General features: G+C 44.1%; 2 protein-coding genes across 2 annotated transcripts; both read left to right on the top strand.

The window, feature by feature from the left end:
• The first annotated feature begins 5,525 nt into the window (after positions 1-5,525).
• On the top strand, positions 5,526-11,884 carry LOC133008896 (M-phase phosphoprotein 6-like). The gene is made up of 5 exons (XM_061076265.1): positions 5,526-5,635; positions 5,815-5,902; positions 6,112-6,136; positions 11,461-11,551; positions 11,752-11,884. Exons 1-5 carry the CDS (start codon positions 5,526-5,528, stop codon positions 11,882-11,884), a joined length of 447 nt encoding a protein of 148 aa, XP_060932248.1.
• Positions 11,885-12,987: 1,103 nt separating this feature from the next.
• On the top strand, positions 12,988-24,634 carry tcp11l1 (t-complex 11, testis-specific-like 1). Its single transcript, XM_061076251.1, has 11 exons — positions 12,988-13,219; positions 14,478-14,582; positions 16,693-16,824; positions 18,476-18,608; positions 19,202-19,322; positions 19,495-19,715; positions 20,819-20,955; positions 21,223-21,404; positions 21,548-21,729; positions 21,850-22,022; positions 23,062-24,634. The coding sequence occupies exons 3-11, from the start codon at positions 16,701-16,703 to the stop codon at positions 23,271-23,273; spliced, it is 1,485 nt and encodes a 494-aa protein (XP_060932234.1). The 5' UTR covers positions 12,988-13,219; positions 14,478-14,582; positions 16,693-16,700; the 3' UTR covers positions 23,274-24,634.
• Positions 24,635-25,016: the final 382 nt, after the last annotated feature.

The following is a 25,016-nucleotide window of genomic DNA, read 5'->3' as shown; positions in this document are numbered from 1 at the left end:
TGCTTCTAAATCTTTTCTTTATTGAAGAAGATTGCTAACTTGTATACTTCTGCTTTTAAGTTTGTATTTATGGATGACTATTTAATTTCTACGAAGATTTTGCACATCCAAATACTTGTGTGTATGTATGTTTTGGCTGTTCTGTGTACTGTGTTTACAAAGTAGATTTTCCTTTTTCGTTTTAATAAAATGTTAAACTGGCAGAAACAAACGTTTTGTTCTTGGAGGGGGGGGGGGGAATCATAAAGGAGTTAAAGAAAGAAACCCACAAATCACAAAGACTATTGAAAAAAAGACAATTCGTGGATGTTAAGTAGTAATAACATGATTTATTACAAAAACAATACATGGATGTAGAAAACTCAAATTAAAAACATGTAATTTGATATGTGAGTTAAAACAATCACAGTTTATCGATGTACGAAATTCGTTCAAAGTCACAATTGTATTTTAAATAGAATATAAATACATAAATATATCACTACATCCAATAAAATATAATATATTCATAGAAACACGGTATCATGAATGATAATATATATAAACAAGTTGATTTTAATTCACAGTTAAAGGATTAAAGGATCACAGTGGAATAGACAAGGGGGAGGAGTCTGTGAGAGGCAGCCTATAAATAGAGGAGCCCTCAGTCTCCTCACTCACTCTTGCTCCGAACGTTGTAGTGGAAGGACCTCGCAGCTCAAGATAGAAATATTTAGCTTTTTAACATGACAAATAAGACCTGAAGAAGACCCAAGAGGGTCGAAACGTCGTAACACGTCAACTGTTTTCAGTTTTTGATTTTATTATCAGTTTGTTTCTTTGAGTTATTGTGTTTTGATTTAATTTCATGCAAAAAACAATGGTTCCAAGTTGCATTCTGCGACTTCTCAAGTATTCTCCTCACAACCCCCGAGGTTTTTCCTGTCGAGCAGGCAGCGCTTTCAGTTGTGATACCGACGCACATGTCCCACTGAACTAAAATACAAGTCCACGGAAATGTCTTCTGCAGTCGTAGTAGTAGGGAGCTCTCTTGTGCAGAGAAATGATTCCTGCAAGTCCCCGTCCCAAACATGTTTCACGTATACAAGCTGAATTAATTGCAGAATAATCTGTAAAAGTTAATTTAAAGCTTTATTTTTATATTTTAGATACATTTATATGTAACCTACAATAATAATAATGCTCATGTCTGATAGATGGAATGGTTCGGATGTGCATTTAAAACAAATTTCCATGACTTCTCAAAAAAAACTGACTAAAAGACAGCTGAAAACAGACGATTATTCTCAGATGAACACTGGTTTTATTATAAAGTAGCACAACTTCAAAAAAGCGCACTATTTGCAGCTAGCCGTCCTCTACGTGGAAGATTCAACAGTGACAAGCGCTACGGTCGCACGCTCTGACAGACGTCTGTGTAGTTCCTGCTATAAGCAAGGTGTTGGTTGGGACTCTTGTTTTGAAGAGGGTGTTGTCGAGAGAGAAGTTTTCCCGATTCAGTAACCGTCTCTCGTGTCATTTTTCGGCTGAGTCCTGACAGTAAAAGAGGAAAAAACCATCGGCTGCACAGAGTCTTGAATTTGAAAAGATTCAAGACTTTTTAAGGGTCTTGATTTTCCCTAAATTTATATATCAACTTTTAATACTTTTCGAGACCCCGCGGATACCCTGTGTAGTTACAGTGTCATTAACGGTAGGCACGTTCCTCTCACTGTGTTTTCTGAAATACTAATGCTGCTGTAAATTAAGTTTTTTTTTTGTATCTAGCCATGAAGCACATGTAGAAGACGCTTATTTTTGCATACTCCGTTGCGGCTGTATCAGTTGTTTTCTGTTGCACGTTCTCTTTTTGTAATTGCTAAAAAAATTGATAAAAGTAAGACATCAAATTACAATTTCAGCCTCTTATTTTGAAATATTACACAAAACACTGTTTTAAGTGGGGTGGGACGTTTCATGTGATGAACCAATTAAGGAGCCATAAGATATGTAATTTGTCTGAGCTCTGGATTCCCCGGCTCGTTTGGCAGGTTCAGGGTGTAGGGCGTCCTCAATGACTGATGGAAACGATCCAGACGGGTCATTGGCGGCGCGGATATATAAGATATGAAGCAGTTTATTGGAAATGAGGTGAAGTGAAGAGTTGTAGAGATCAGAGTTAAGATGGATGATAAAATGTTACATGAAGTGACACAACTTTCACAAGTGATGACCAGTCGTTTTAAAGTCATTTTGCAACAGATGATCCTGCTCTATGATTTCAGTCCAAGTCGTTTGATCCAGTTTTGTTCCTCTATCAAAGGAGAGAAAGAAAAGAAGGAAGTAACAAGGTCTCTAAGAAGTGAAATACCTGCTGCGTGCTCGTCTCGCTGCTGCTGCTGCTGCTCCCGGGCTGGTTGGGCTTAATGTCCTCTTTAGACCTGCCTGGGGCGACCCAGGCCCTGAGCTGCTTGTCCTTGGGACGACGAGAAAGAGTTTGAATGCGAGCTTACCTCGCTCCTCTCATTCTCCTCCTCCTCGTCTTTCTCGCTGTACACCCTCTCCATCCGTGCTTCATCCTGCCGGGAACACAGACATTAGCACGGTGAATAACGGAGCAGGAAGCGTTGTAACAAGGCAGTACATGCAGAGGACTGATCTGTTTGAATGTGAGCTTACATTTTTCCTCTTCCACTCCCTCTTCTCCCTCACCAACTCCTCATTCTCCTTCTCCTTCATTCGTTTCTCCTCCTCCTCCAGCTCAACCTCCAACACACTGCTCCTTGTTGTATTCTGCTGAGACCACAGTTGGGAAATATTAAATATGAATATTATTCAATAACTTCGGTCTCATACTGTATATTAGGGATGGGCATTCGATTAAAGCGCTTCAGTCTAACAGACATGTCGGTGGATGTCTGATCAGAAACACAGGCCAGAAGACAAGACTGTTCATATTATCATCATATGAGAAGATGTTATTATTACTTATGTAACTTCAGACTAAACTCCAAATTCCAATTCCAAATGGAGAGGAAACTCCATTTCCTCTCCATTTCCTCTGTGGCTATGCTTTTTAAAATTAAATTGCTACATTGCTTTAAACCTGTAAATCTGAGATGTGACAATAAGGGTGCTTTTGAGGACAGTATGTGGTAGGTATAAACAGTTTTAACCAAGTTCTTGCATATTGTTGAATTTGAGGAGGGTCATAATTATTTATCGTTCCTGATGCCAAAACTGAAAAAAAGAAAAGAAAAAGATAACGGGTTACTCCTGGTGGCATTCACATTTAACAACCCTCGTTTTGGGGGTAGCTGACCAACAGATCAACTACAAAGGGAGGGTGGGTGTTAAAGGGTTAAAGGGGTTAAAGCGATTATCACTCAAATGTTGGTAAGAACAGTAGAATGTCTGTGACTGAGTTTCAACAAATCGCTTCAAGTGACGTCAGATTTACAACTTGCTCGTGATTGCTTGACTGACACTCCTATCAACAGAGAACACAAATGTGTCATACATGTCCACAGTCAGTCAGAGGAGGTGAGAGGACCATGTCCTCCGCCCGGTCCCTGGTCGATGCTGCCTTCACCCGTCTGAAAGGACACTGGAGGTGTCTGCTGAAGAAGAGCGACATTGACATCTCCATGATTTACAAACCTGTGAGAGACATTTTTAAAGTAATGATTAACTGTGATGTAATGAAAGAACATCACCCTGCTGCTGGAGTTAGAAGAAAACAGAAATATATGTCTGTACCTGTAAAGGGAACTCTTGCTGTCTTGAAAGGAATCCTGCTTCTTGTCTTTCTCAAACACTTTGGTTCCCACCGCCTCAAACATGTTACACTCCAACAGAGCCTGGCACACGCTCACCACTTTGTCCCGAGACACGTCTGCACCTGTAGTTTAAATAGAATATAGGGAAAGAAAAAGAAGAGGATGGTTTTGACTCATACTGAACCACCAGATCACCAATTAGCTGATCCAAATCTGAGTAAAACCCAGTTTCTTGCCCCACACACACCATCAAAGCCCTGGATGTTTTTTAAATGCTCAGTCACCACATCTACGGCCTCTGAGCCGAGGAAACAGTCGCTGTGGGACTTGAGGTGAAGCCGTCGACGCTTCCCGGTCACAGAGGACCTGAGGTGAGCCAGGAGGCCGCTCCACAGGGAGGAGGACTGGAGGCCGGCAGCTCGACCAGACACTCCTGTAAACCTGTCTCCTTGCACTGTGAACCCTGTACAACACTCCATATACACTTACTTCACATCATATGTGATATGTGTTAATATACACCATATTGATACTATATATCATTTTATACAATAATATTGTCTTTTGCACACTGTCTTCATATTCTTACACTCATAGTATATTAAATTATCTATTGTATAGTCAAATACTTATATTCATACCTCTACTATATATCATATATTATATCATACTCTCTGTATATTCTTTGTATATATAAGTCTATATACACATATTTATACATGTGTACAGGTTATAATTATTATTATTATATTACTATTATTATTATATATACTGTTGTTGCCATTATTACTATATACTGCTATTATATTGGTATAATTACTATCATATATAAATATATATTATGTTATATTATATACTATATATACTGTACTATTTTTATATACTGTCTAACAATAACATTACCATCATATCATCAGTACTATTACCATCATCTTGCCACTGCACCTTATCTACCTATTTATCTTGTGTTTCTGTTTTTATTCTTTCTACCTCAATATTTTTTATTTTACTCTATTGTATTGTATTTTATTGTATTCAAATATACCGGCTGCTATGACGACTTAATTTCCCTTCGGGGATGAATAAAGTAATCTATCTATCTATCTATCTATCTATCTATCTATCTATCTATCTATCTATCTATCTATCTATCTATCTATCTATCTATCTATCTATCTATCTATCTATCTATCTATCTATCTATCTATCTATCTATCTATCTATCTATCTATCTATCTATCTATCTATCTATCTATCTATCTATCTATCTATCTATCTATCTATCTATCTATCTATCTATCTATCTATCTATCTATCTATCTATCTATCTATCTATCTATCTATCTATCTATCTATCTATCTATCTATCTATCTATCTATCTATCTATCTATCTATCTATCTATCTATCTATCTATCTATCTATCTATCTATCTATCTATCTATCTATCTATCTATCTATCTATCTATCTATCTATCTATCTATCTATCTATCTATCTATCTATCTATCTATCTATCTATCTATCTATCAAAAATCTTCCTGACATACGCTTCGAAGCCTCGAGAGCCTGTGAGCTTTGAATCGTTTCTGTTTCAAAGGTTAAATTAAATGTTTCATCTCATTCCCTTCACGTCTGTTTTAATGTTTTTAACAGTTTAGATATTTGAAGTGTTTTCCCTCATGTTAAGTGCAAGGCTTTGATCTCAAACCCATTAAAACCAGTCCAGATAGTGATTGTTGGATGTGCTGGTGGTGTTGGTTCAGTTCATGCAGAGAGGTCTGGACGATGAGACCAAGAAGCAGCTGGAGGAGGAGGAGCAGAGGATCATCAGTGATGAGCACTGGTACCTGGACCTGCCGGAGCTCGAAGCCAAGGAGTGAGTACCCCCCCCCCCCACCCCACCCCCCTCCACTGCTGTTGTCATGGTAATGTGTGTCAGTATAGTGTGTGACGTAGCGGAGTGAAGCAGGTAACAGTCTGGTGTCACTTCCTGTTTAATGGAGATGTGATGATGTGAGGCAGCAACATGACGTCACAGTCTGCCCCCCCCCCCAGGAATCACATCATCGAGGTGCCTTATTCCCAATGTGAAGAGCAGATGTACGGCCACATGTCTTTCGGAGGATTCAACCCTGAAGTGGAGGTTTGTCTCTTCTCCTTCTCGTGTGTCGTCGTTAACGTCGGAGACTCAAACATCGTGAACAAGTTTCCACGACTCTTCTTCCTCCTTTTGCAACTTATTTGCAATAATAACTAATCAATAACGCTAAATGTTGGATTGATTGACGATTGATGATTGTCTAAGTCAAAGTCTGAGGATGGCTGAGCGACGTTTCTCGTTGTCGGACACAGAAACTGATGAAGGTACTGAAACCGAGTGTCGACCGCCCGGTTGAGAGAGAGGAGGTGACGAGTGTGGAAGGCCCAGCTGAGGAAGAAGAGGTGACGAGTGTGGAAGGCCCAGCTGAGTAAGAAGAGGAGATGAGTGTGGAAGGCCCAACTGAGGAAGAGGAGGTGACGAGTGTGGAAGGCCCAGCTGAGGAAGAGGAGGAGACGAGTGTGGAAGGCCCAACTGAGGAAGAGGAGGTGACGAGTGTGGAAGGCCCAACTGAGTAAGAAGAGGAGATGAGTGTGGAAGGCCCAACTGAGGAAGAGGAGGTGACGAGTGTGGAAGGCCCAGCTGAGGAAGAGGAGGAGACGAGTGTGGAAGGCCCAAATGAGGAAGAAGTGGTGACGAGTGTGGAAGGCCCAACTGAGGAAGAGGAGGAGACGAGTGTGGAAGGCCCAACTGAGGAAGAGGAGGTGATGAGTGTGGAAGGCCCAACTGAGGAAGAGGAGGTGACGAGTGTGGAAGGCCCAACTGAGGAAGAAGAGGTGACGAGTGTGGAAGGCCCAATTGAGGAAGAGGAGGTGACGAGTGTGGAAGGCCCAACTGAGGAAGAGGAGGAGACGAGTGTGGAAGGCCCAACTGAGGAAGAAGTGGTGACGAGTGTGGAAGGCCAAACTGAGGAAGAAGAGGTGACGAGTGTGGAAGGCCCAACTGAGGAAGAGGAGGTGACGAGTGTGGAAGGCCCAACTGAGGAAGAAGAGGTGACGAGTGTGGAAGGCCCAATTGAGGAAGAAGTGGTGACGAGTGTGGAAGGCCCAACTGAGGAAGAAGAGGTGACGAGTGTGGAAGGCCCAACTGAGGAAGAGGAGGTGATGAGTGTGGAAGGCCCAACTGAGGAAGAAGTGGTGACGAGTGTGGAAGGCCAAACTGAGGAAGAAGAGGTGACGAGTGTGGAAGGCCCAACTGAGGAAGAAGAGGTGACGAGTGTGGAAGGCCCAACTGAGGAAGAGGAGGTGACGAGTGTGGAAGGCCCAACTGAGGAAGAGGAGGTGATGAGTGTGGAAGGCCCAGCTGAGGAAGAGGAGGAGACGAGTGTGGAAGGCCCAACTGAGGAAGAAGAGGTGATGAGTGTGGAAGGCCCAACTGAGGAAGAGGAGGAGACGAGTGTGGAAGGCCCAACTGAGGAAGAAGAGGTGACGAGTGTGGAAGGCCAAACTGAGGAAGAAGAGGTGACGAGTGTGGAAGGCCCAACTGAGGAAGAAGAGGTGACGAGTGTGGAAGGCCCAACTGAGGAACTGAGGAAGAGGAGGTGACGAGTGTGGAAGGCCAAACTGAGGAAGAGGAGGAGACGAGTGTGGAAGGCCAAACTGAGGAAGAAGAGGTGACGAGTGTGGAAGGCCCAACTGAGGAAGAAGAGGTGACGAGTGTGGAAGGCCCAACTGAGGAAGAGGAGGTGACGAGTGTGGAAGGCCCAACTGAGGAAGAGGAGGAGACGAGTGTGGAAGGCCCAACTGAGGAAGAAGAGGTGATGAGTGTGGAAGGCCCAACTGAGGAAGAGGAGGAGACGAGTGTGGAAGGCCCAACTGAGGAAGAAGAGGTGACGAGTGTGGAAGGCCCAACTGAGGAAGAGGAGGTGATGAGTGTGGAAGGCCCAGCTGAGGAAGAGGAGGAGACGAGTGTGGAAGGCCCAACTGAGGAAGAAGAGGTGATGAGTGTGGAAGGCCCAACTGAGGAAGAGGAGGAGACGAGTGTGGAAGGCCCAACTGAGGAAGAAGAGGTGACGAGTGTGGAAGGCCAAACTGAGGAAGAAGAGGTGACGAGTGTGGAAGGCCCAACTGAGGAAGAGGAGGTGACGAGTGTGGAAGGCCAAACTGAGGAAGAAGAGGTGACGAGTGTGGAAGGCCAAACTGAGGAAGAAGAGGTGACGAGTGTGGAAGGCCCAACTGAGGAAGAGGAGGAGACGAGTGTGGAAGGCCCAACTGAGGAAGAGGAGGAGACGAGTGTGGAAGGCCCAACTGAGGAAGAGGAGGTGATAAGTGTGGAAGGCCCAGCTGAGGAAGAAGAGGTGACGAGTGTGGAAGGCCCAACTGAGGAAGAGGAGGTGATGAGTGTGGAAGGCCCAGCTGAGGAAGAGGAGGGGACGAGTGTGGAAGGCCCAGCTGAGGAAGAGGAGGAGACGAGTGTGGAAGGCCCAACTGAGGAAGAAGTGGTGACGAGTGTGGAAGGCCCAACTGAGGAAGAGGAGGAGACGAGTGTGGAAGGCCCAACTGAGAAAGAAGAGGTGACGAGTGTGGAAGGCCCAACTGAGGAAGAGGAGGTGATGAGTGTGGAAGGCCCAGCTGAGGAAGAGGAGGAGACGAGTGTGGAAGGCCCAACTGAGGAAGAAGAGGTGATGAGTGTGGAAGGCCCAACTGAGTAAGAAGAGGAGATGAGTGTGGAAGGCCCAACTGAGGAAGAGGAGGTGACGAGTGTGGAAGGCCCAGCTGAGGAAGAGGAGGAGACGAGTGTGGAAGGCCCAAATGAGGAAGAAGTGGTGACGAGTGTGGAAGGCCCAACTGAGGAAGAGGAGGAGACGAGTGTGGAAGGCCCAACTGAGGAAGAGGAGGTGATGAGTGTGGAAGGCCCAACTGAGGAAGAGGAGGTGACGAGTGTGGAAGGCCCAACTGAGGAAGAAGAGGTGACGAGTGTGGAAGGCCCAATTGAGGAAGAGGAGGTGACGAGTGTGGAAGGCCCAACTGAGGAAGAGGAGGAGACGAGTGTGGAAGGCCCAACTGAGGAAGAAGTGGTGACGAGTGTGGAAGGCCAAACTGAGGAAGAAGAGGTGACGAGTGTGGAAGGCCCAACTGAGGAAGAGGAGGTGACGAGTGTGGAAGGCCCAACTGAGGAAGAAGAGGTGACGAGTGTGGAAGGCCCAATTGAGGAAGAAGTGGTGACGAGTGTGGAAGGCCCAACTGAGGAAGAAGAGGTGACGAGTGTGGAAGGCCCAACTGAGGAAGAGGAGGTGATGAGTGTGGAAGGCCCAACTGAGGAAGAAGTGGTGACGAGTGTGGAAGGCCAAACTGAGGAAGAAGAGGTGACGAGTGTGGAAGGCCCAACTGAGGAAGAAGAGGTGACGAGTGTGGAAGGCCCAACTGAGGAAGAGGAGGTGACGAGTGTGGAAGGCCCAACTGAGGAAGAGGAGGTGATGAGTGTGGAAGGCCCAGCTGAGGAAGAGGAGGAGACGAGTGTGGAAGGCCCAACTGAGGAAGAAGAGGTGATGAGTGTGGAAGGCCCAACTGAGGAAGAGGAGGAGACGAGTGTGGAAGGCCCAACTGAGGAAGAAGAGGTGACGAGTGTGGAAGGCCAAACTGAGGAAGAAGAGGTGACGAGTGTGGAAGGCCCAACTGAGGAAGAAGAGGTGACGAGTGTGGAAGGCCCAACTGAGGAAGAGGAGGTGACGAGTGTGGAAGGCCAAACTGAGGAAGAGGAGGAGACGAGTGTGGAAGGCCAAACTGAGGAAGAAGAGGTGACGAGTGTGGAAGGCCCAACTGAGGAAGAAGAGGTGACGAGTGTGGAAGGCCCAACTGAGGAAGAGGAGGTGACGAGTGTGGAAGGCCCAACTGAGGAAGAGGAGGAGACGAGTGTGGAAGGCCCAACTGAGGAAGAAGAGGTGATGAGTGTGGAAGGCCCAACTGAGGAAGAGGAGGAGACGAGTGTGGAAGGCCCAACTGAGGAAGAAGAGGTGACGAGTGTGGAAGGCCCAACTGAGGAAGAGGAGGTGATGAGTGTGGAAGGCCCAGCTGAGGAAGAGGAGGAGACGAGTGTGGAAGGCCCAACTGAGGAAGAAGAGGTGATGAGTGTGGAAGGCCCAACTGAGGAAGAGGAGGAGACGAGTGTGGAAGGCCCAACTGAGGAAGAAGAGGTGACGAGTGTGGAAGGCCAAACTGAGGAAGAAGAGGTGACGAGTGTGGAAGGCCCAACTGAGGAAGAGGAGGTGACGAGTGTGGAAGGCCAAACTGAGGAAGAAGAGGTGACGAGTGTGGAAGGCCAAACTGAGGAAGAAGAGGTGACGAGTGTGGAAGGCCCAACTGAGGAAGAGGAGGAGACGAGTGTGGAAGGCCCAACTGAGGAAGAGGAGGAGACGAGTGTGGAAGGCCCAACTGAGGAAGAGGAGGTGATAAGTGTGGAAGGCCCAGCTGAGGAAGAAGAGGTGACGAGTGTGGAAGGCCCAACTGAGGAAGAGGAGGTGATGAGTGTGGAAGGCCCAGCTGAGGAAGAGGAGGGGACGAGTGTGGAAGGCCCAGCTGAGGAAGAGGAGGAGACGAGTGTGGAAGGCCCAACTGAGGAAGAAGTGGTGACGAGTGTGGAAGGCCCAACTGAGGAAGAGGAGGAGACGAGTGTGGAAGGCCCAACTGAGGAAGAAGAGGTGACGAGTGTGGAAGGCCCAACTGAGGAAGAGGAGGTGATGAGTGTGGAAGGCCCAGCTGAGGAAGAGGAGGAGACGAGTGTGGAAGGCCCAACTGAGGAAGAAGAGGTGATGAGTGTGGAAGGCCCAACTGAGGAAGAGGAGGAGACGAGTGTGGAAGGCCCAACTGAGGAAGAAGAGGTGACGAGTGTGGAAGGCCAAACTGAGGAAGAAGAGGTGACGAGTGTGGAAGGCCCAACTGAGGAAGAAGAGGTGACGAGTGTGGAAGGCCCAACTGAGGAAGAGGAGGTGACGAGTGTGGAAGGCCAAACTGAGGAAGAGGAGGAGACGAGTGTGGAAGGCCCAACTGAGGAAGAAGAGGTGACGAGTGTGGAAGGCCCAACTGAGGAAGAGGAGGTGATGAGTGTGGAAGGCCCAGCTGAGGAAGAGGAGGAGACGAGTGTGGAAGGCCCAACTGAGGAAGAAGAGGTGATGAGTGTGGAAGGCCCAACTGAGGAAGAGGAGGAGACGAGTGTGGAAGGCCCAACTGAGGAAGAAGAGGTGACGAGTGTGGAAGGCCAAACTGAGGAAGAAGAGGTGACGAGTGTGGAAGGCCAAACTGAGGAAGAAGAGGTGACGAGTGTGGAAGGCCCAACTGAGGAAGAGGAGGTGACGAGTGTGGAAGGCCAAACTGAGGAAGAAGAGGTGACGAGTGTGGAAGGCCAAACTGAGGAAGAAGAGGTGACGAGTGTGGAAGGCCCAACTGAGGAAGAGGAGGAGACGAGTGTGGAAGGCCCAACTGAGGAAGAGGAGGAGACGAGTGTGGAAGGCCCAACTGAGGAAGAGGAGGTGACGAGTGTGGAAGGCCCAACTGAGGAAGAAGAGGTGACGAGTGTGGAAGGCCCAACTGAGGAAGAAGAGGTGACGAGTGTAGAAGGCCCAACTGAGGAAGAAGAGGTGACGAGTGTGGAAGGCCAAACTGAGGAAGAAGAGGTGACGAGTGTGGAAGGCCCAGCTGAGGAAGAGGAGGAGACGAGCTGGATGCCAGCAGACGTCACAGATGAAGAAATGGCTCTGAGGTAACATCATTTACTTCTCTACTTCCTGGAAATATTAATACAGGAAAAAATTATGAAAAACATTTGATCAAAGATTCAAATATTTTTTCATTGTTTTAAAAAAGTGTGAATTTGAATCAAACACCATAAAAGATGATTTTAACTGATTTGACAGTGAATTCAGTGTCCTAAGTTTCACATTCCCCGTCTGAACGTTTCAGGTACGAGAGTTTGGTCGGGAGCACGAAGAAGAAGTTCGTGAAGAAGCGCCAGCGAGCGGCGACGGACGAGGATGTCAATCAAAACGTCGTAGAAACCAACACAAAGAGAATGTTTCTGAAACCTCAGGACTGAACTTACAGAACGTGATTCAGGTAAATGTTTTTTGACATAGTTGTGTTTTACAGCCGAGTGGATGTTATACATCCTGTCGATTTATCTTTGAGAAGCTGTGAGAGTTCAAAAGTTTCAGTCTTTGAACAGAGACAGAGTTATTGTGATTCACGTTGATTTTACACTCTTGTTTTAGTGATATGCTTGTTAAAAAAAGTGGCATAAATTTATACATGTTTATTTTAATTTGCACATTTATTTAATCTGGAGGCTGTGACTGGGAGCAACGGCCTGCGTGTTCCTAACGTGATCGTTCACTAGTTTCATCCTCTGAACCAACAACGTTTGGTAAGTTGTTGTCTAGTTAGATAGAAGCTAACTGACCTAAAATGAATGTTTGCACTTGTATTTGCTTCCTTATCAAACTAAATAAATAAACAGTTGATATATTCTTGGCTCCTCCTGAAATGTCTCATTTCTCATGTCTGTCACAAGCTTCCTCTGGGGACAGATTTCGCACTATAGACATATTAATTTGGGACAAAAGTCGAGCATTAACTAGTTATGGTTTGAATTAGTCAAATTGTCCCTCAATGGTCCCCCCACCATCCTCAAACATCTTATCTTTTATGCTTTTATCTTTTTATCTTGTATTATTTTAATGTAAGGTGACCTTGGGTGTTCTGAAAGGCGCCTCCAAATAAAATGTATTATTATTATTATTATTATTATTATTAAACAAAGTATTGACTTGCTAAACTAACCAGAGTCCGTCTTTTACCTGTTATTTATTTATTAATAAAAACTCAAACTACTCACTTTAATAAAGCTATTCTTATAAAACTAAATATCAACTTAAAACAAGAATAAAATAGATTAAAATAAAAAATCAGCAACTTACTTTAATTTTACCTCAATTATTGAATTATGATATTCATACTGGTTGTACTTCTCCATTGAACTGTTGACTCTGTGTTAACTTGCACATGACAAATGAAACTATAAATAAAACTTGAAATATGATCTACAACAATAAGTTTGTGTGCGCGCGCGCAGTTGGGGGGCTCGACAGTGACGTCACGGTGACCACACCCCAACCCGGAAGTGTCCGCCGGTCTGCCGCAGGAGTGGAGCAGCGCAACGCAGCAACGGATCGGGAATCGAACAGTGGCGTCTCTCTGGTGACTGTGTGCAAACAAACGTGCGTCAGCGGTGAAGTGGACGTGACGCAGCAGCGGGTCCGTTAGGTTGTGTTGTTGTTGTTGTGTCGTCGTTGTTATTGTTGTTGTTGATGTTGAGAGTCGGGAACGCGCAGATTTAAGCTAGCTCGATCCTCGGAGCTAACAAGGACACAAGGTGAGTAACGTACCCGCCTAACCCTAACCCTTACCCTACAGTCACATGACCGTGATGCTCTGTTGTGTTTACATCTGTGGAGCTCTTCATCCTCCATCTTCATCCTCATCCTCCATCTTCACTGATAGCTTACCTGTGTCTGTACTGGGACATGAGGACAGACAGACAGACAGACAGACAGACAGACAGACAGACAGACAGACAGACAGACAGACAGACAGACAGACAGACAGACAGACAGACAGACAGACAGACAGACAGACAGACAGACAGACAGACAGACAGACAGACAGACAGACAGACAGACAGACAGACAGACAGACAGACAGATATATAAATACATACTGTATTGATCCAGTAGCAAACAAAACAGTCAAACACAAGAGCATTATAATAGTAAAAGGTCGAAATGAGTCCAGAATAAGTTCAGTGCAGTGAGATGAAAGTCTGAACTACTACAAAGCTGTTACTGTAAAGAAGTAATGAGTATTGAAGCCAAATATAAATACAGATTTAAAGATAAATACACCTGTGTATTGATTTTTGTGAAGATCGGTCAATGGGAACACATTCCGGGGGTCTTGGGGGGTCTCGGGGGGCACCGTTGAGCCATTTTGCGACGCCCATTCAAAATTCCTTCAGAATACGTAAATGTTCACCACTTTCTAACTTTCTGCAAATTTCGGTAAGAAGTTGAGCATGTTAAAGCCCTCAAAAAGCCAATTCATTTGCCTGAATAATAATAATAAGTACAAGTGTATCAAAGAAAAAATGTGGAATATGGCCAAAATGGCCACTAAATACAAAATAGCAGGCTTCCTGTTTTGTTTTTCCAATTGCATCTAAGACTTTTTTGTTTGTCTGGTCATGATACACCTGTGTATTGATTTTTGTGAAGATCGGTCAATGGGAACACATTCCGGGGGTCTCGGGGGGTCTCGGGGGGCACCGTTGAGCCATTTTGCGACGCCCATTCAAAATTCCTTCAGAATTCGTAAATGTTCACCACTTTCTAACTTTCTGAAAATTTCGGTAAGAAGTTGAGCATGTTAAAGCCCTCAAAAAGCCAATTAATTTGCCTGAATAATAATAATAATAATAATCCTTACAATTTCAATAGGGTCTCACCAGACACCTTTGATGTCTGTGCTCGGGCCCTAATAACTGAACTCAAACAAAGTTGTGCATTTGACAACCTGTAAAAAATGATGGTACAGCAAATGTAAGTAAAGTGTAAATCTTGACTCTTCCATCACAGAGATGCTCCAGGTGGAAACGGGGAGATTGTAACAGTCAGAAAACTTTCCAGCCAGTTGCCTCCTCGGGACCCACGCTTGTCTACGTCTGTCTGAAGGTCTGGAGGGTGAGTGTCCACTCAGTGTTCATGCTTCAGTCTCCCACAAAATACATTTGTGTAACAACAGCCCCCCCCCCCCCCCCCCCCCCCGAAGATATTTATATGGTTTTAAGGAATGGGCGTGACAAAATAACTGACTACCGCCTAAAGTGAAGCCCCGGCACTAAGATTGGCCGACATGTACAAAATCAATAGGGACATTTGTCTTTTCATGACAAACAAATAAGTCTGAGGAACTTGTCCTTGGGCTTTCATTAGATGGAGATGTATTATAACTCCTCTGTGCATTGTTCTTTCAGCCTCAAACCTCATTCACACATTCACAGTCCCGCCCTGATCAGATCCATATCAATATTGACTCATCATCACAGCGCCACCTACTGGCTACAGGAAGTGACATGTTTTAAACTTTGATGAAGTGCTCTTGGCTGCTTTACAATACACAGCTCAAATGAGCTGTATATATAAAAGAACACTTCAAAGGATCCATTAAGCAAATCATTATTTGTTGTCAGTTTGCTTTAATGTCACAGTGTCAGTGATGTTAGATTACTTTGATGTCTTTGATGTGACAATCTGAAGAGAGAAAAGAGTGTTTTTGACCCGAACAGATCTATTAGTCTGTATATAGCGATATGGATAGCACCAAACTACTGCCAAAAGGAGGTAAGCCTCGTTTTAAAACTCAATTCGATTGAGATAAAGTTTTCACTAAGGGGTCTAACTTGATGGGGTGGACCGTAATGCGTGATTAGTGAGCGTGATCCAGCGGTGCATGACAGACGCAGGAAGTGAAGAGTTTATCCTCTCCGTAGTGCGCAGAGCCCGTGCAATGCGGAGACTCGGTCATAGATCGCTCTCTCCACCGACCGCAACAGGCTTCAAAATGCGTGTGCTCGGTCCCGTCAGTGCTACAACACAGCCCTAGTTTTAATTATTATTGATGTTATTATTATGTCAAAGACACATCCTTCAATACAATGCTAATGTGGGACGAATACATGATTATCTTATGTTATCTGCACAATCTGAAACTTTTACAAGACATACTTTATATACATGTGTTTATTAAACATATACAAATACATATGCAACTGTGATGCAACTTCACATATCCGAATTATTTTGAGTGGAATAGAATGAACCTTTCTAAATGTGGCGGGACAGCAAATGACGTACTGCAAAACATAAAGACAGCAGATAAAATAATATAACATTTTTTTAAAGTAAAGACAAACAAAAACTATGAAAGAAACATGGGTAATAGCAAAAACAATCATAACTAAAAGTGCACATGGACACAAAGGCCAAAAATGGCGTACAAGCAAAGGCCGAACCACAGTGAGTAATGAATGTTTCAGCAGGAGAAACAGCATTTTAAGGTTGGTGTATTACATCATCGCATTTTGAAACTTAAATAAAAAAATCTAAACCTCTGCAGGACACGTCAGCCTATGAGTGATGTCCTTTATAAAAAAAATATGTTTTCCACTCCACTACAATAAAATTACAATAGAAATTAAAATTATTTATTGAAAATAATAAGAGCACATGCCTTTTGAAGCGTTGCAAGAGTTTTGCCTGAAAAAAAGAAATGATGACTGAGGAAATATTGACACATAGAGCTGTTCAGCTTGGACTCTGATCATGAGACAGAAGTTTGGACGTGATAGGACAATGCACGGTGGAGTTATGACAACATCGTCTCCTTTGGCGAAGGATGAACCTTCACCGTACCTCAATGTTTACACGGTTTGAGGAAATGTCCAAATTCTGAGAGACAGAGAGAGACGTGACCTTCGCAAGACATAAAGATTCCTTTGATCTATGATCACTGTCACTGAAGGAGTAGAGTTGTTTGTTTACGGCTCAGCAGCAAAGGATTCATAGTCCATGTATGTCAGAGATACAGATAATAATCCTTATAATTTCAATATGGCCTCCTAATGAAAACAGTGCAAGAGACTAGAGATCTAAAAAATATAAAATCAAATAAAGCAAAACATAGGAATTTGGAACTTCCATCACCTGGATGACTGAGACTCTCCTCAGACATTAGCTGTTACAGACCTTTACATTGCACTACACAGTATTGACCAGTTGCTTCACCCCACAGACTCAAACATGCCAAAGGAGGCAGATCACAATGAGGGAGGAGGAAACGATCAGGGGTCGAATGAGGAAACGACTGAGGAGACTTCACGGAAGAGAGAGCGGGAAAATATAGCCTGCGGTCAAACTCCACCAGGTGAGGAACTGGCTTTAACTGAGAGTACAGAAGGTTAATAAACACACAGACCCCCCCACCGTGTGCACATGAGGACAAACTGAGGATTCACAGACTCAGAAATATCGGTCCCATGAACATGCCTGGTTGTTTTCGTCAGTATACATAAATTCTTTTCTGGGAAATCAGTGAAAATGCTGCTAACAGACAAACAGCCGAGTGAAACACAACCACCTGGGCGAAGGTAACGAGTCTTTAATAATCACTCACCAGGATTCGCACAGTTAAATTCACTGAATAAGTTTTTTTACTTCAACATTTCAAGTCATATTTAATTTGCCCAAACGTTCACACACAACCACATGTGAGAATATCTCCTCAGGCAGAAATTGTCAAGACGACCAGCAACACAAACATGAACTCAGTCGAGAACACAAACAACCCTGTTTTTATTCGGTGGAGAAGAAACATGAGTGTTCTAGTGCAGTAAGTGAAAATAACCGGTCACTCACAAGCAAGTACCTTCAGGGGTTTGGCAAATAAAATCTTCCTGTCTGCGGTTCCTCTCTTTACCCTTCAGCACCACAGCTCCTCTCCTTCTCATTGTACTTTAACATGTCCTGCATCGACCTGAAGGCTTTTCAGAGCGTGTGCAATATGATGGACGTGTGTACAAATATAGACAGAGAGGTGGTAATGAGGATGAAACCTTACACCTCTGTGATGTACAGCTGCTTATCAGTCAATTATATTTTACAGTAACAGTGAGAGCATTGTGTTTTCTAGCTGTGGCCATGGTTTTCAGTGCAGTCACATGGTTGTTTTACCCTCACACACAACATTTAATGGAATTGAGACAGAGGGCTTCGGATGTCAGGTTAACAAACACAAGGCACACCCTCAGTGTTTTGTATGAGGTCCAGATATCAGCTTTCCTAGCCTCAGGCCTGTGTGTTGGCACATTTACCTTTAGATCGGAACAAATGAATAAAGAAACTTATCCCACGAAGACAGAAACCTTTCTTTTAATTCTCTAAGTTCTCACAGAATGTTTGACATGAGATGTATAGTGCAGGAGCAACCTTTAATTTTAGAAATGCGTGTCATTGTCCTGCTTGGGGAATGAAGACGTTACAAATGTGTGTGGGAATCTGTGACTCCTTGTTCATGCTCAGTACAGACTTTGCTCTAAGGCAGGTGGACTGAACAGAATGTGAGTGGATCCTCTGACCTGCAAAACATTACCACTGAATCCACTTTAACATTTTCTTAACCATAGAATGTAAATAGAGATGGAAGAAATTAAGGCTCCAAAAACTGCAGCCAAAGCGTCTTCATTGCCCCCTGGTGGCTCACTGCAGTACAGGTCATAAACCTTGTCCTCCTTTATCCAAACATGGACCAAACTAAAAAAGACAAAGTTCACGTTGAATCTATTTTTCTTAAAGATGGTTTCTGTAATTTTCGGTGTTTTTTAATCATTGTTTTAATTAGTTACTTGATAATTATAAGAAAAGAGGTAAAAGGTCAAGACTAACAGCTGAGACTGACTCACGATTGGTTGAGAACGTGTATCGGCAGGACCGGGATACCACAGCTCCGAATGACATCTCCTGTGCAAGATGTCTGAAGACAAATTAATTTTAATAAGCTGCTTTTTCCTCCCTCACAGCGAGCGTTGTCAAGTTCGTGTCTGTGGAGCAGCTGATGCACACGGCCAAAGGCGTCTCCAACATGACTCTGGCTCATGAGATAATGGTCAACCAGGCGTTTCAGGTCAAACCTGCAGCGCCACCTGAAGGAAGGTGAGGATCTGAGTTTTATATTTTAATTGTCACTTAAAGGGACTCTTACCTTTGTTGCATTTGAGAATTACAGCACATTCAAATCATCCCGCCTTCCTCCAATGCCCCACCCCCTCGTTCCCATCCGCGGTGTTTTTTTGAAGAAACTTTATTTACAAGCAGACTTAGAACCTACTGCCTCCGCGCACGCACGTGAGTTTTTGTTTACCAAAGCAATGGATTCGGTAAGTTATATACATTTACATTCACATGCCTTGATGACGCCGGCCCGAATGCGCCAAAAGAAGCAGACGGAAAACCTGCATGTCCATGCAGCAAACAGACAGGTCTGTCGGCCAATAAGGTCCTTCGGTCCGAAGAATTTTATTGGTTGAAGTTTTCACTATATATTATGAGAGTGAAATAATTGTTTGTTTTTACTCCTGGTGGGTCTGTCTTGCATTTTAGTGTCATTACCTTATTAATACCAATTTAACCTTATCCACAAAAAGTGTAAAAATGCAACAAAGGTAAGAGTCCCTTTAAGCCCTTGTCCTCGCTTGAGGTTATTTGCTCCCGGAAAAGTAACAGTGCAACCTTTTCCATCTGCACAGTTTGGAGCAGAGATTGAAGGAGGTTATGCACAAAGCATTCTGGGATACCTTGGAAGAACAGCTGAAGGAGGATCCACCGTCGTACACACACGCCATCAAACTGCTCGCTGAAATCAAAGAGGTGAGGCAGGGGATTCATTTGATCCAGGAAGTAAACCGCTCCCAAATCCTCAGGGCTAAATTCACACTTCAAATATGATCCTGTAGAAATGTGTCACCAGAGCAGGATTTTCTTTATGTGGACATTATTCATCCCTCCCTTCATTTAATCATCCTCTCTTTCGTCTCGACAGATTCTCCTGTCTTTGTTTCTGCCGAACCACGGCCGTCTGCGCGCCCGCATCGAGGAGGTCCTGGACCTGCCCCTGATCCAGCAGCAGGCGGAGAACGGAGCTCTCGACATAAGCAAACTGTCCCAGTTCGTCATCGGGATGATGGGCTCGCTGTGCGCCCCCTGCAGGGACGAGGACATCAACAAGCTGAAGGAGATCACAGATATCGTGCCGCTGTTCAAGTAAGACCAGAGACAAGAGAGGCAGTGATGTCAGCCCTGTGTGTTCCAGGCAGCAGTTTATTTTTAGAGTCTGCAATTTCATTCCAGTCCATTTCCGTGCAGAAGTTTGTTCTGGGGTGACGTCAGTTTAGACGATGATAAAAGAGTTTTCATGTTCGAATATTCATAACGTTATTGAACAATTATTCGAATATTGATGACCCCACCCATCACCCTCACACGCATTAAGGTCAAACACGGACAAACAGGACTGATATTTCTCAAAAATAGCTTCATTAAGGAAATACGCCATTTTGTAGTCAAGTTTAACTTTTCACAGCATTATTCCATCCGACGGATTTTAACAGGTAGCGATTGCAACGCATCACTGCCTGGCTACAGCATAGACCTTTGAAAAATGAATAAATAATAATAACATTGGAAGATAATTTTAAAAAGATATAAACACGGTCTAATGACTTACATCCATCCTTTTAAACGTCAGGCTTCCCGACGCTGGCGGCAGCCGAATTATTCGACAATTGAGTTTTAACTTACGCAACTTAGCGTAAAACTATGAGCGAAGTTGACTGGTCATCAGACTGGACACAAACACACAAGAATAATAACAAAACATGGCTTAAGGCCAAATTAGATTATTGTTTTAAACTGACAGTCATGGCAACTTATTAGCGAGATGTAGGCTATAGCTACCTTACAGGCTAGCCTATTGTAGCCTCTGAGAAATGGCTAACACACATCAGGCTATTAAACAACTGCCTGCTTGGATTGCCTGGGCATACATAACCTATCACAGGCCCATCTATGTGTTACTGTTCATGAAAATCAACATATTCACATGTTCTAGGGTAAGACCAGTCGATTTACTGTCAGTCCGCAAGATACCGGAAGATGTTGTTCTCATAATGCGTGGGACTAGAACGATTATTCATTAGGCTTGGATTTTTATTCCAATAAATTCTTAATGACGAATATTCATTACCAACCCTAATCCAGACTTAATGAGAGTAGATTCACCGTAATAATCATCAGTTGTTATGATTGTCGTGTTTATGTTTTCACAGTGTTGGTTTATTTTCTCTGTTCTCCCCCTTTTTCTAAAGGGCGATATTCTCAGTTCTTGACATGATGAAGTACGACATGGCAAACTTCGCCCTGAGCAGCATCAGGCCTCATCTGATGCAGCAGTCTGTTGAGTATGAGAGAGGCAAGTTCCAGGAGTTTCTGGAGAAACAACCAAGTAAGGAGGCTTTTAACATTATTTATCATTTATTGTATTATTTATGCTGCCAGCATTACATAATGGGTTGGATGTAAAATACAGAATAAACCTTCGTAACAGTGAATATCTGAATTAGCTCAACTTCCTCTATCTGCAGATTTTTCACTATTAACAATTTGTTAAATGGCAAACTGAAAGAAAAAGTTAACTACATGCTAGTAAACAGATTCAGGCACTTACTTGATATGGAATCAGTCAGTTGTTAACATGATGCTTGTTCTCCAGATGCCTTAGACTACACTGAGAAGTGGCTGGAGGACACAGTGAAACACCTGAGAGAGGCCGAGCAGGACGGCTCCAGGGCCTCCTCCTCCTCCAACCCCCCCTCCCTCCTCCCCGTTAATGTCCACAATCAGGCCTATCTACGCCTGCTGAGGTGGGACCACGCCACAGACGCCTTCCCAGAGGTACACACCCTCGACCCCGGAGCTTATTGCCGGGTCTCGGATGATTGTTAATCGTTTTTAAGATGTTCTTGTTCTTTTTTATCTGCCACCATAAACTGTATTCCTCCTCCTTCTCCTCCTACTCCTCCTCCTCCTCTCGATAGACGGTGTTGATGGATCAGGCTCGGTTCCAGGAGATGCAGCAGAAGGCTGATCAGTTAGTCCTGCTCTCCTCTGTGCTCCTCATCGTCTACACCACGACGGGCGAGGCCATCTCAGGCCTGCCGGGGCTGATGGACACTCTTAAAACCGCCGTCAACGTCATGATTGCAGACATGCACAAACCGTGAGTGCAAATACTCGAGTACTAAACCTTTTAATGCAGCTGGTATATGTAATGCAATGTATTACAGCTCATAGTTGTGTTAGTGCCTAACTTACATAACTTCTTCCTGTCTGTCCCAAGGTCTTTCAGCGCACAGGAGGCCTTAGCGTCCATCGGAGAGAAGATGTGTGTGGAGCTGAGTCAGTGTCTGAGCCAACATGGCTACTCCCCTTTCTCCGCTGACAGGAAGAGCATCCTGAAGGGACAGATCTCTGCCACCATCCAGCCAGACAACACGGTCCGCAAGCTGATGGGTAAGAACACTGACGAATCAACGCAGCCACAGAAACACCTGGTGTCCACTCTGCTCAGGAGGTTTAGTGTCGATAAAACTGAGAAGTTTGGAAACGCTGCTCGGTCCTTTTTAGTTTGAAAAGGGTTAGGGTTAGGAAGGTTATGGACGTACACACTCACCTCCACTTGCTGATTGGGTCGTTTTGGTGATGATGTAGCCTTTCACTGATTCGTCCGGCTAATATCACATGACCCCCCTCCAGAAGAAAACAACCAGTGTAAAACTCAACATGGAGAATCAATTAATCAAGTGTTTCTGACCTTGTTGTCTTTGCTAACTGGTGTTGTGCAGTTTAATTATACATTTTAAAGGGACTCTTACCTTTGTTGCATTTTTACACTTTTTGTGGATAAGGTTAAATTGGTATTAATAAGGTAATGACACTCTAAAATGCAAGACAGACCCACCAGGAGTAAAAACAAACAATTATTTCACTCTCATAATATTTAGTGAAAACTTCAACCAATAAAATTCTTCGGACCGAAGGACCTTATTGGCCGACAGACCTGTCTGTTTGCTGCATGGACATGCAGGTTTTCCGTCTGCTTCTTGTGGCGCATTCGGGCCCGCGTCATCAATGTATATAACTTACCGGTGCTTCTGAATCCGAATCCATTGCTTTGGTAAACAAAAACTCACGTGCGTGCGCGGAGGCAGTAGGTCGTAAGTCTGCTTGTAAATAAAGTTTCTTCAAAAAAACACCGCGGATGGGAACGAGGGGGTGGGGCATTGGAGGAAGGCGGGATGATTTGAATGTGCTGTAATTCTCAAATGCAACAAAGGTAAGAGTCCCTTTAAGATGACACAACTGTTAACATGCATATATAGGAGACAATGCTTTTATTTTATACAAGCAACACAGCCTACAACGTGGGGTTTATGTACTGACGGAAAATTCTTCTTCCTCTCCCTCTCCTCTTCCTCTCCTCTTCCTCTTCCTCTTCCTCTTCCTCTTCCTCTTCCTCTTCCTCTTCCTCTTCCTCTTCCTCTCCTCTCAGACTCGCGGGTCCAGACCTATCTCCTGGCCTCCTTGGAGTCCAGTCAGCAGAAGACGCCTCTTCATCTCCCAGGAGGTCTGGCTCCGGTCAGCAAGGAGATGAAGGAGCTGGCTGTCCAGTTCAGTTGCCTGGTGAACTTCAACAAGCTGGTCTTCTCCCCGTTCTACCAGAAGATTCTCCAGAACATCCTGACACCCAGCATGGAGACGTAAACACAGACGAGTGGTGAACCCTGGTTTAGTTTAGCAGTTTCTCCCTCACAAGTAACCTTTCATTCTTAGAGTAAAGAGTTGACACCTCAAACTGTCGTAATGAAAAATCCCTGACCACCTTCTCTGCTGTATTAAACCACAGTGTTAAAATAAATACATCTCATGTACCTTCGTGCTTTGTCAAATGGTTTACCATCCTTAGATACGGAAGAAATATCTAAGATATATAATCATTTATAATAATAACACTATTCAAATATAAAGGCTACAAGTCAAGACCTTTTATGTATCAAGTGTTTCAGTAGGAAACCAGTCTTCACTGGTCAATCATTTCCAGAGTTAAGTGTTTGTCTTCTTGCTTTTAGACCTGGAAGCTTTCTATCTTTGTTCATAACCCAGGAAACCGCCTCTATCTGCCAATATGTAGTTACTCAGCTTTCTCAGCCTGTTGTGTTCAGACAGACACGTGTGTTTATGTATAGAAACAAACTTGAAGGAAGAATGCGAGCACCTTTACGACAAAGTCACCTACATTTGTCGTACCAGCCGCAGTTTAAAACCGCGCTGACCTTTTGACCTGCATGTTGAAAGCCCCTCTGAGGGTCTGGACATTTGCACTGGCTCATAGGGAATTAGAAGATTTGCTGTGCAGCAGGGGCCAATACCATGACGTTCATACAAAGCCAAGCTATAAATGAATCGAGTGGTACGTGCGATGCTTTCACCTTTTTAAAATTCCTCAAACACAAATAGCAGCGTGGAGGGTGTGTGCACTTTTAATATCCACTGGATGTAAATGAATAAGATGCTTTGAGGAGTGAAACCAGACTTTTGTTATCAACGAGCTTGAAGTGTTACTGATCTTTTTTTAGTTTACTTCACTCACACTCACACCTTTCACCTCTGATAGTGTTTAAGATATTTAGGATATTAATATTTGAAATACACGTTGCTTTGCCTGTAGGTCTGACAAGTTTCCAATGCTGAATTTAAGCTGGTTTTATTATTTATTTTCTTTTTACAGGTAATAACACATTACATGTTTATGTGCTTGCTTGTCTGCAAAAATGTTAACAGTTGTAAAAATGTGGTAAAACAGACACAGTTAAAAAAAGTGTGTTAAGAATAGAGACAGCGTTTTAAAAGTAGAGTCCTGTCCTGAATAACAATGTGTCCTACAGAAAATATGATTTTATTTCAAATCTTCTGCTACTCAGTATTATAGCCTGTAGGTCGTGATAACACTTTTCTGTCTCCCTGACTCGCTTTGTGTTTGAGTTTTGATTGTTTATTAAGTCACGGTGGAATTTTCATGACCTTTTCGTGAATCCCAATTAAAAGGTGAAAGTGACCCAGTTCAACCCTGTGTGTGTGTGTGTGTGTGTCTTTTCACGTTGGTAGACATGTTGACATGTCACAGTAGGAAGGTCAGACTGAGTGGGTTGTGTAGCTCCAACTTTTCGCTGTCCCAGTTTGTGATATGTACACAAAATGTAACTTTAAATAAACACAATATCACAGAGAGATCTGCATCGTGCAGCACATTATAATCACAATTTCCTATAACTCACCCTCTAAAAATACACAAACTGAACAGACCCCCCAGCTGCTGCTGAATTTCATCAAAGCAAATACGCATGTGTTTGCATTGATGAAATTCCTGAAGCCGACCGACACAGTGCGGTGAACCTGCAGTTGTTTTGGAACCTGAGGCACTGACAACTGTGTGTGTATAATCCTGTG

Source organism: Limanda limanda, chromosome 8, assembly GCF_963576545.1.
Source record: "Limanda limanda chromosome 8, fLimLim1.1, whole genome shotgun sequence".
Taxonomy (NCBI): domain Eukaryota; kingdom Metazoa; phylum Chordata; class Actinopteri; order Pleuronectiformes; family Pleuronectidae; genus Limanda; species Limanda limanda.
This window is presented reverse-complemented; position numbering and strand designations above follow the sequence as displayed.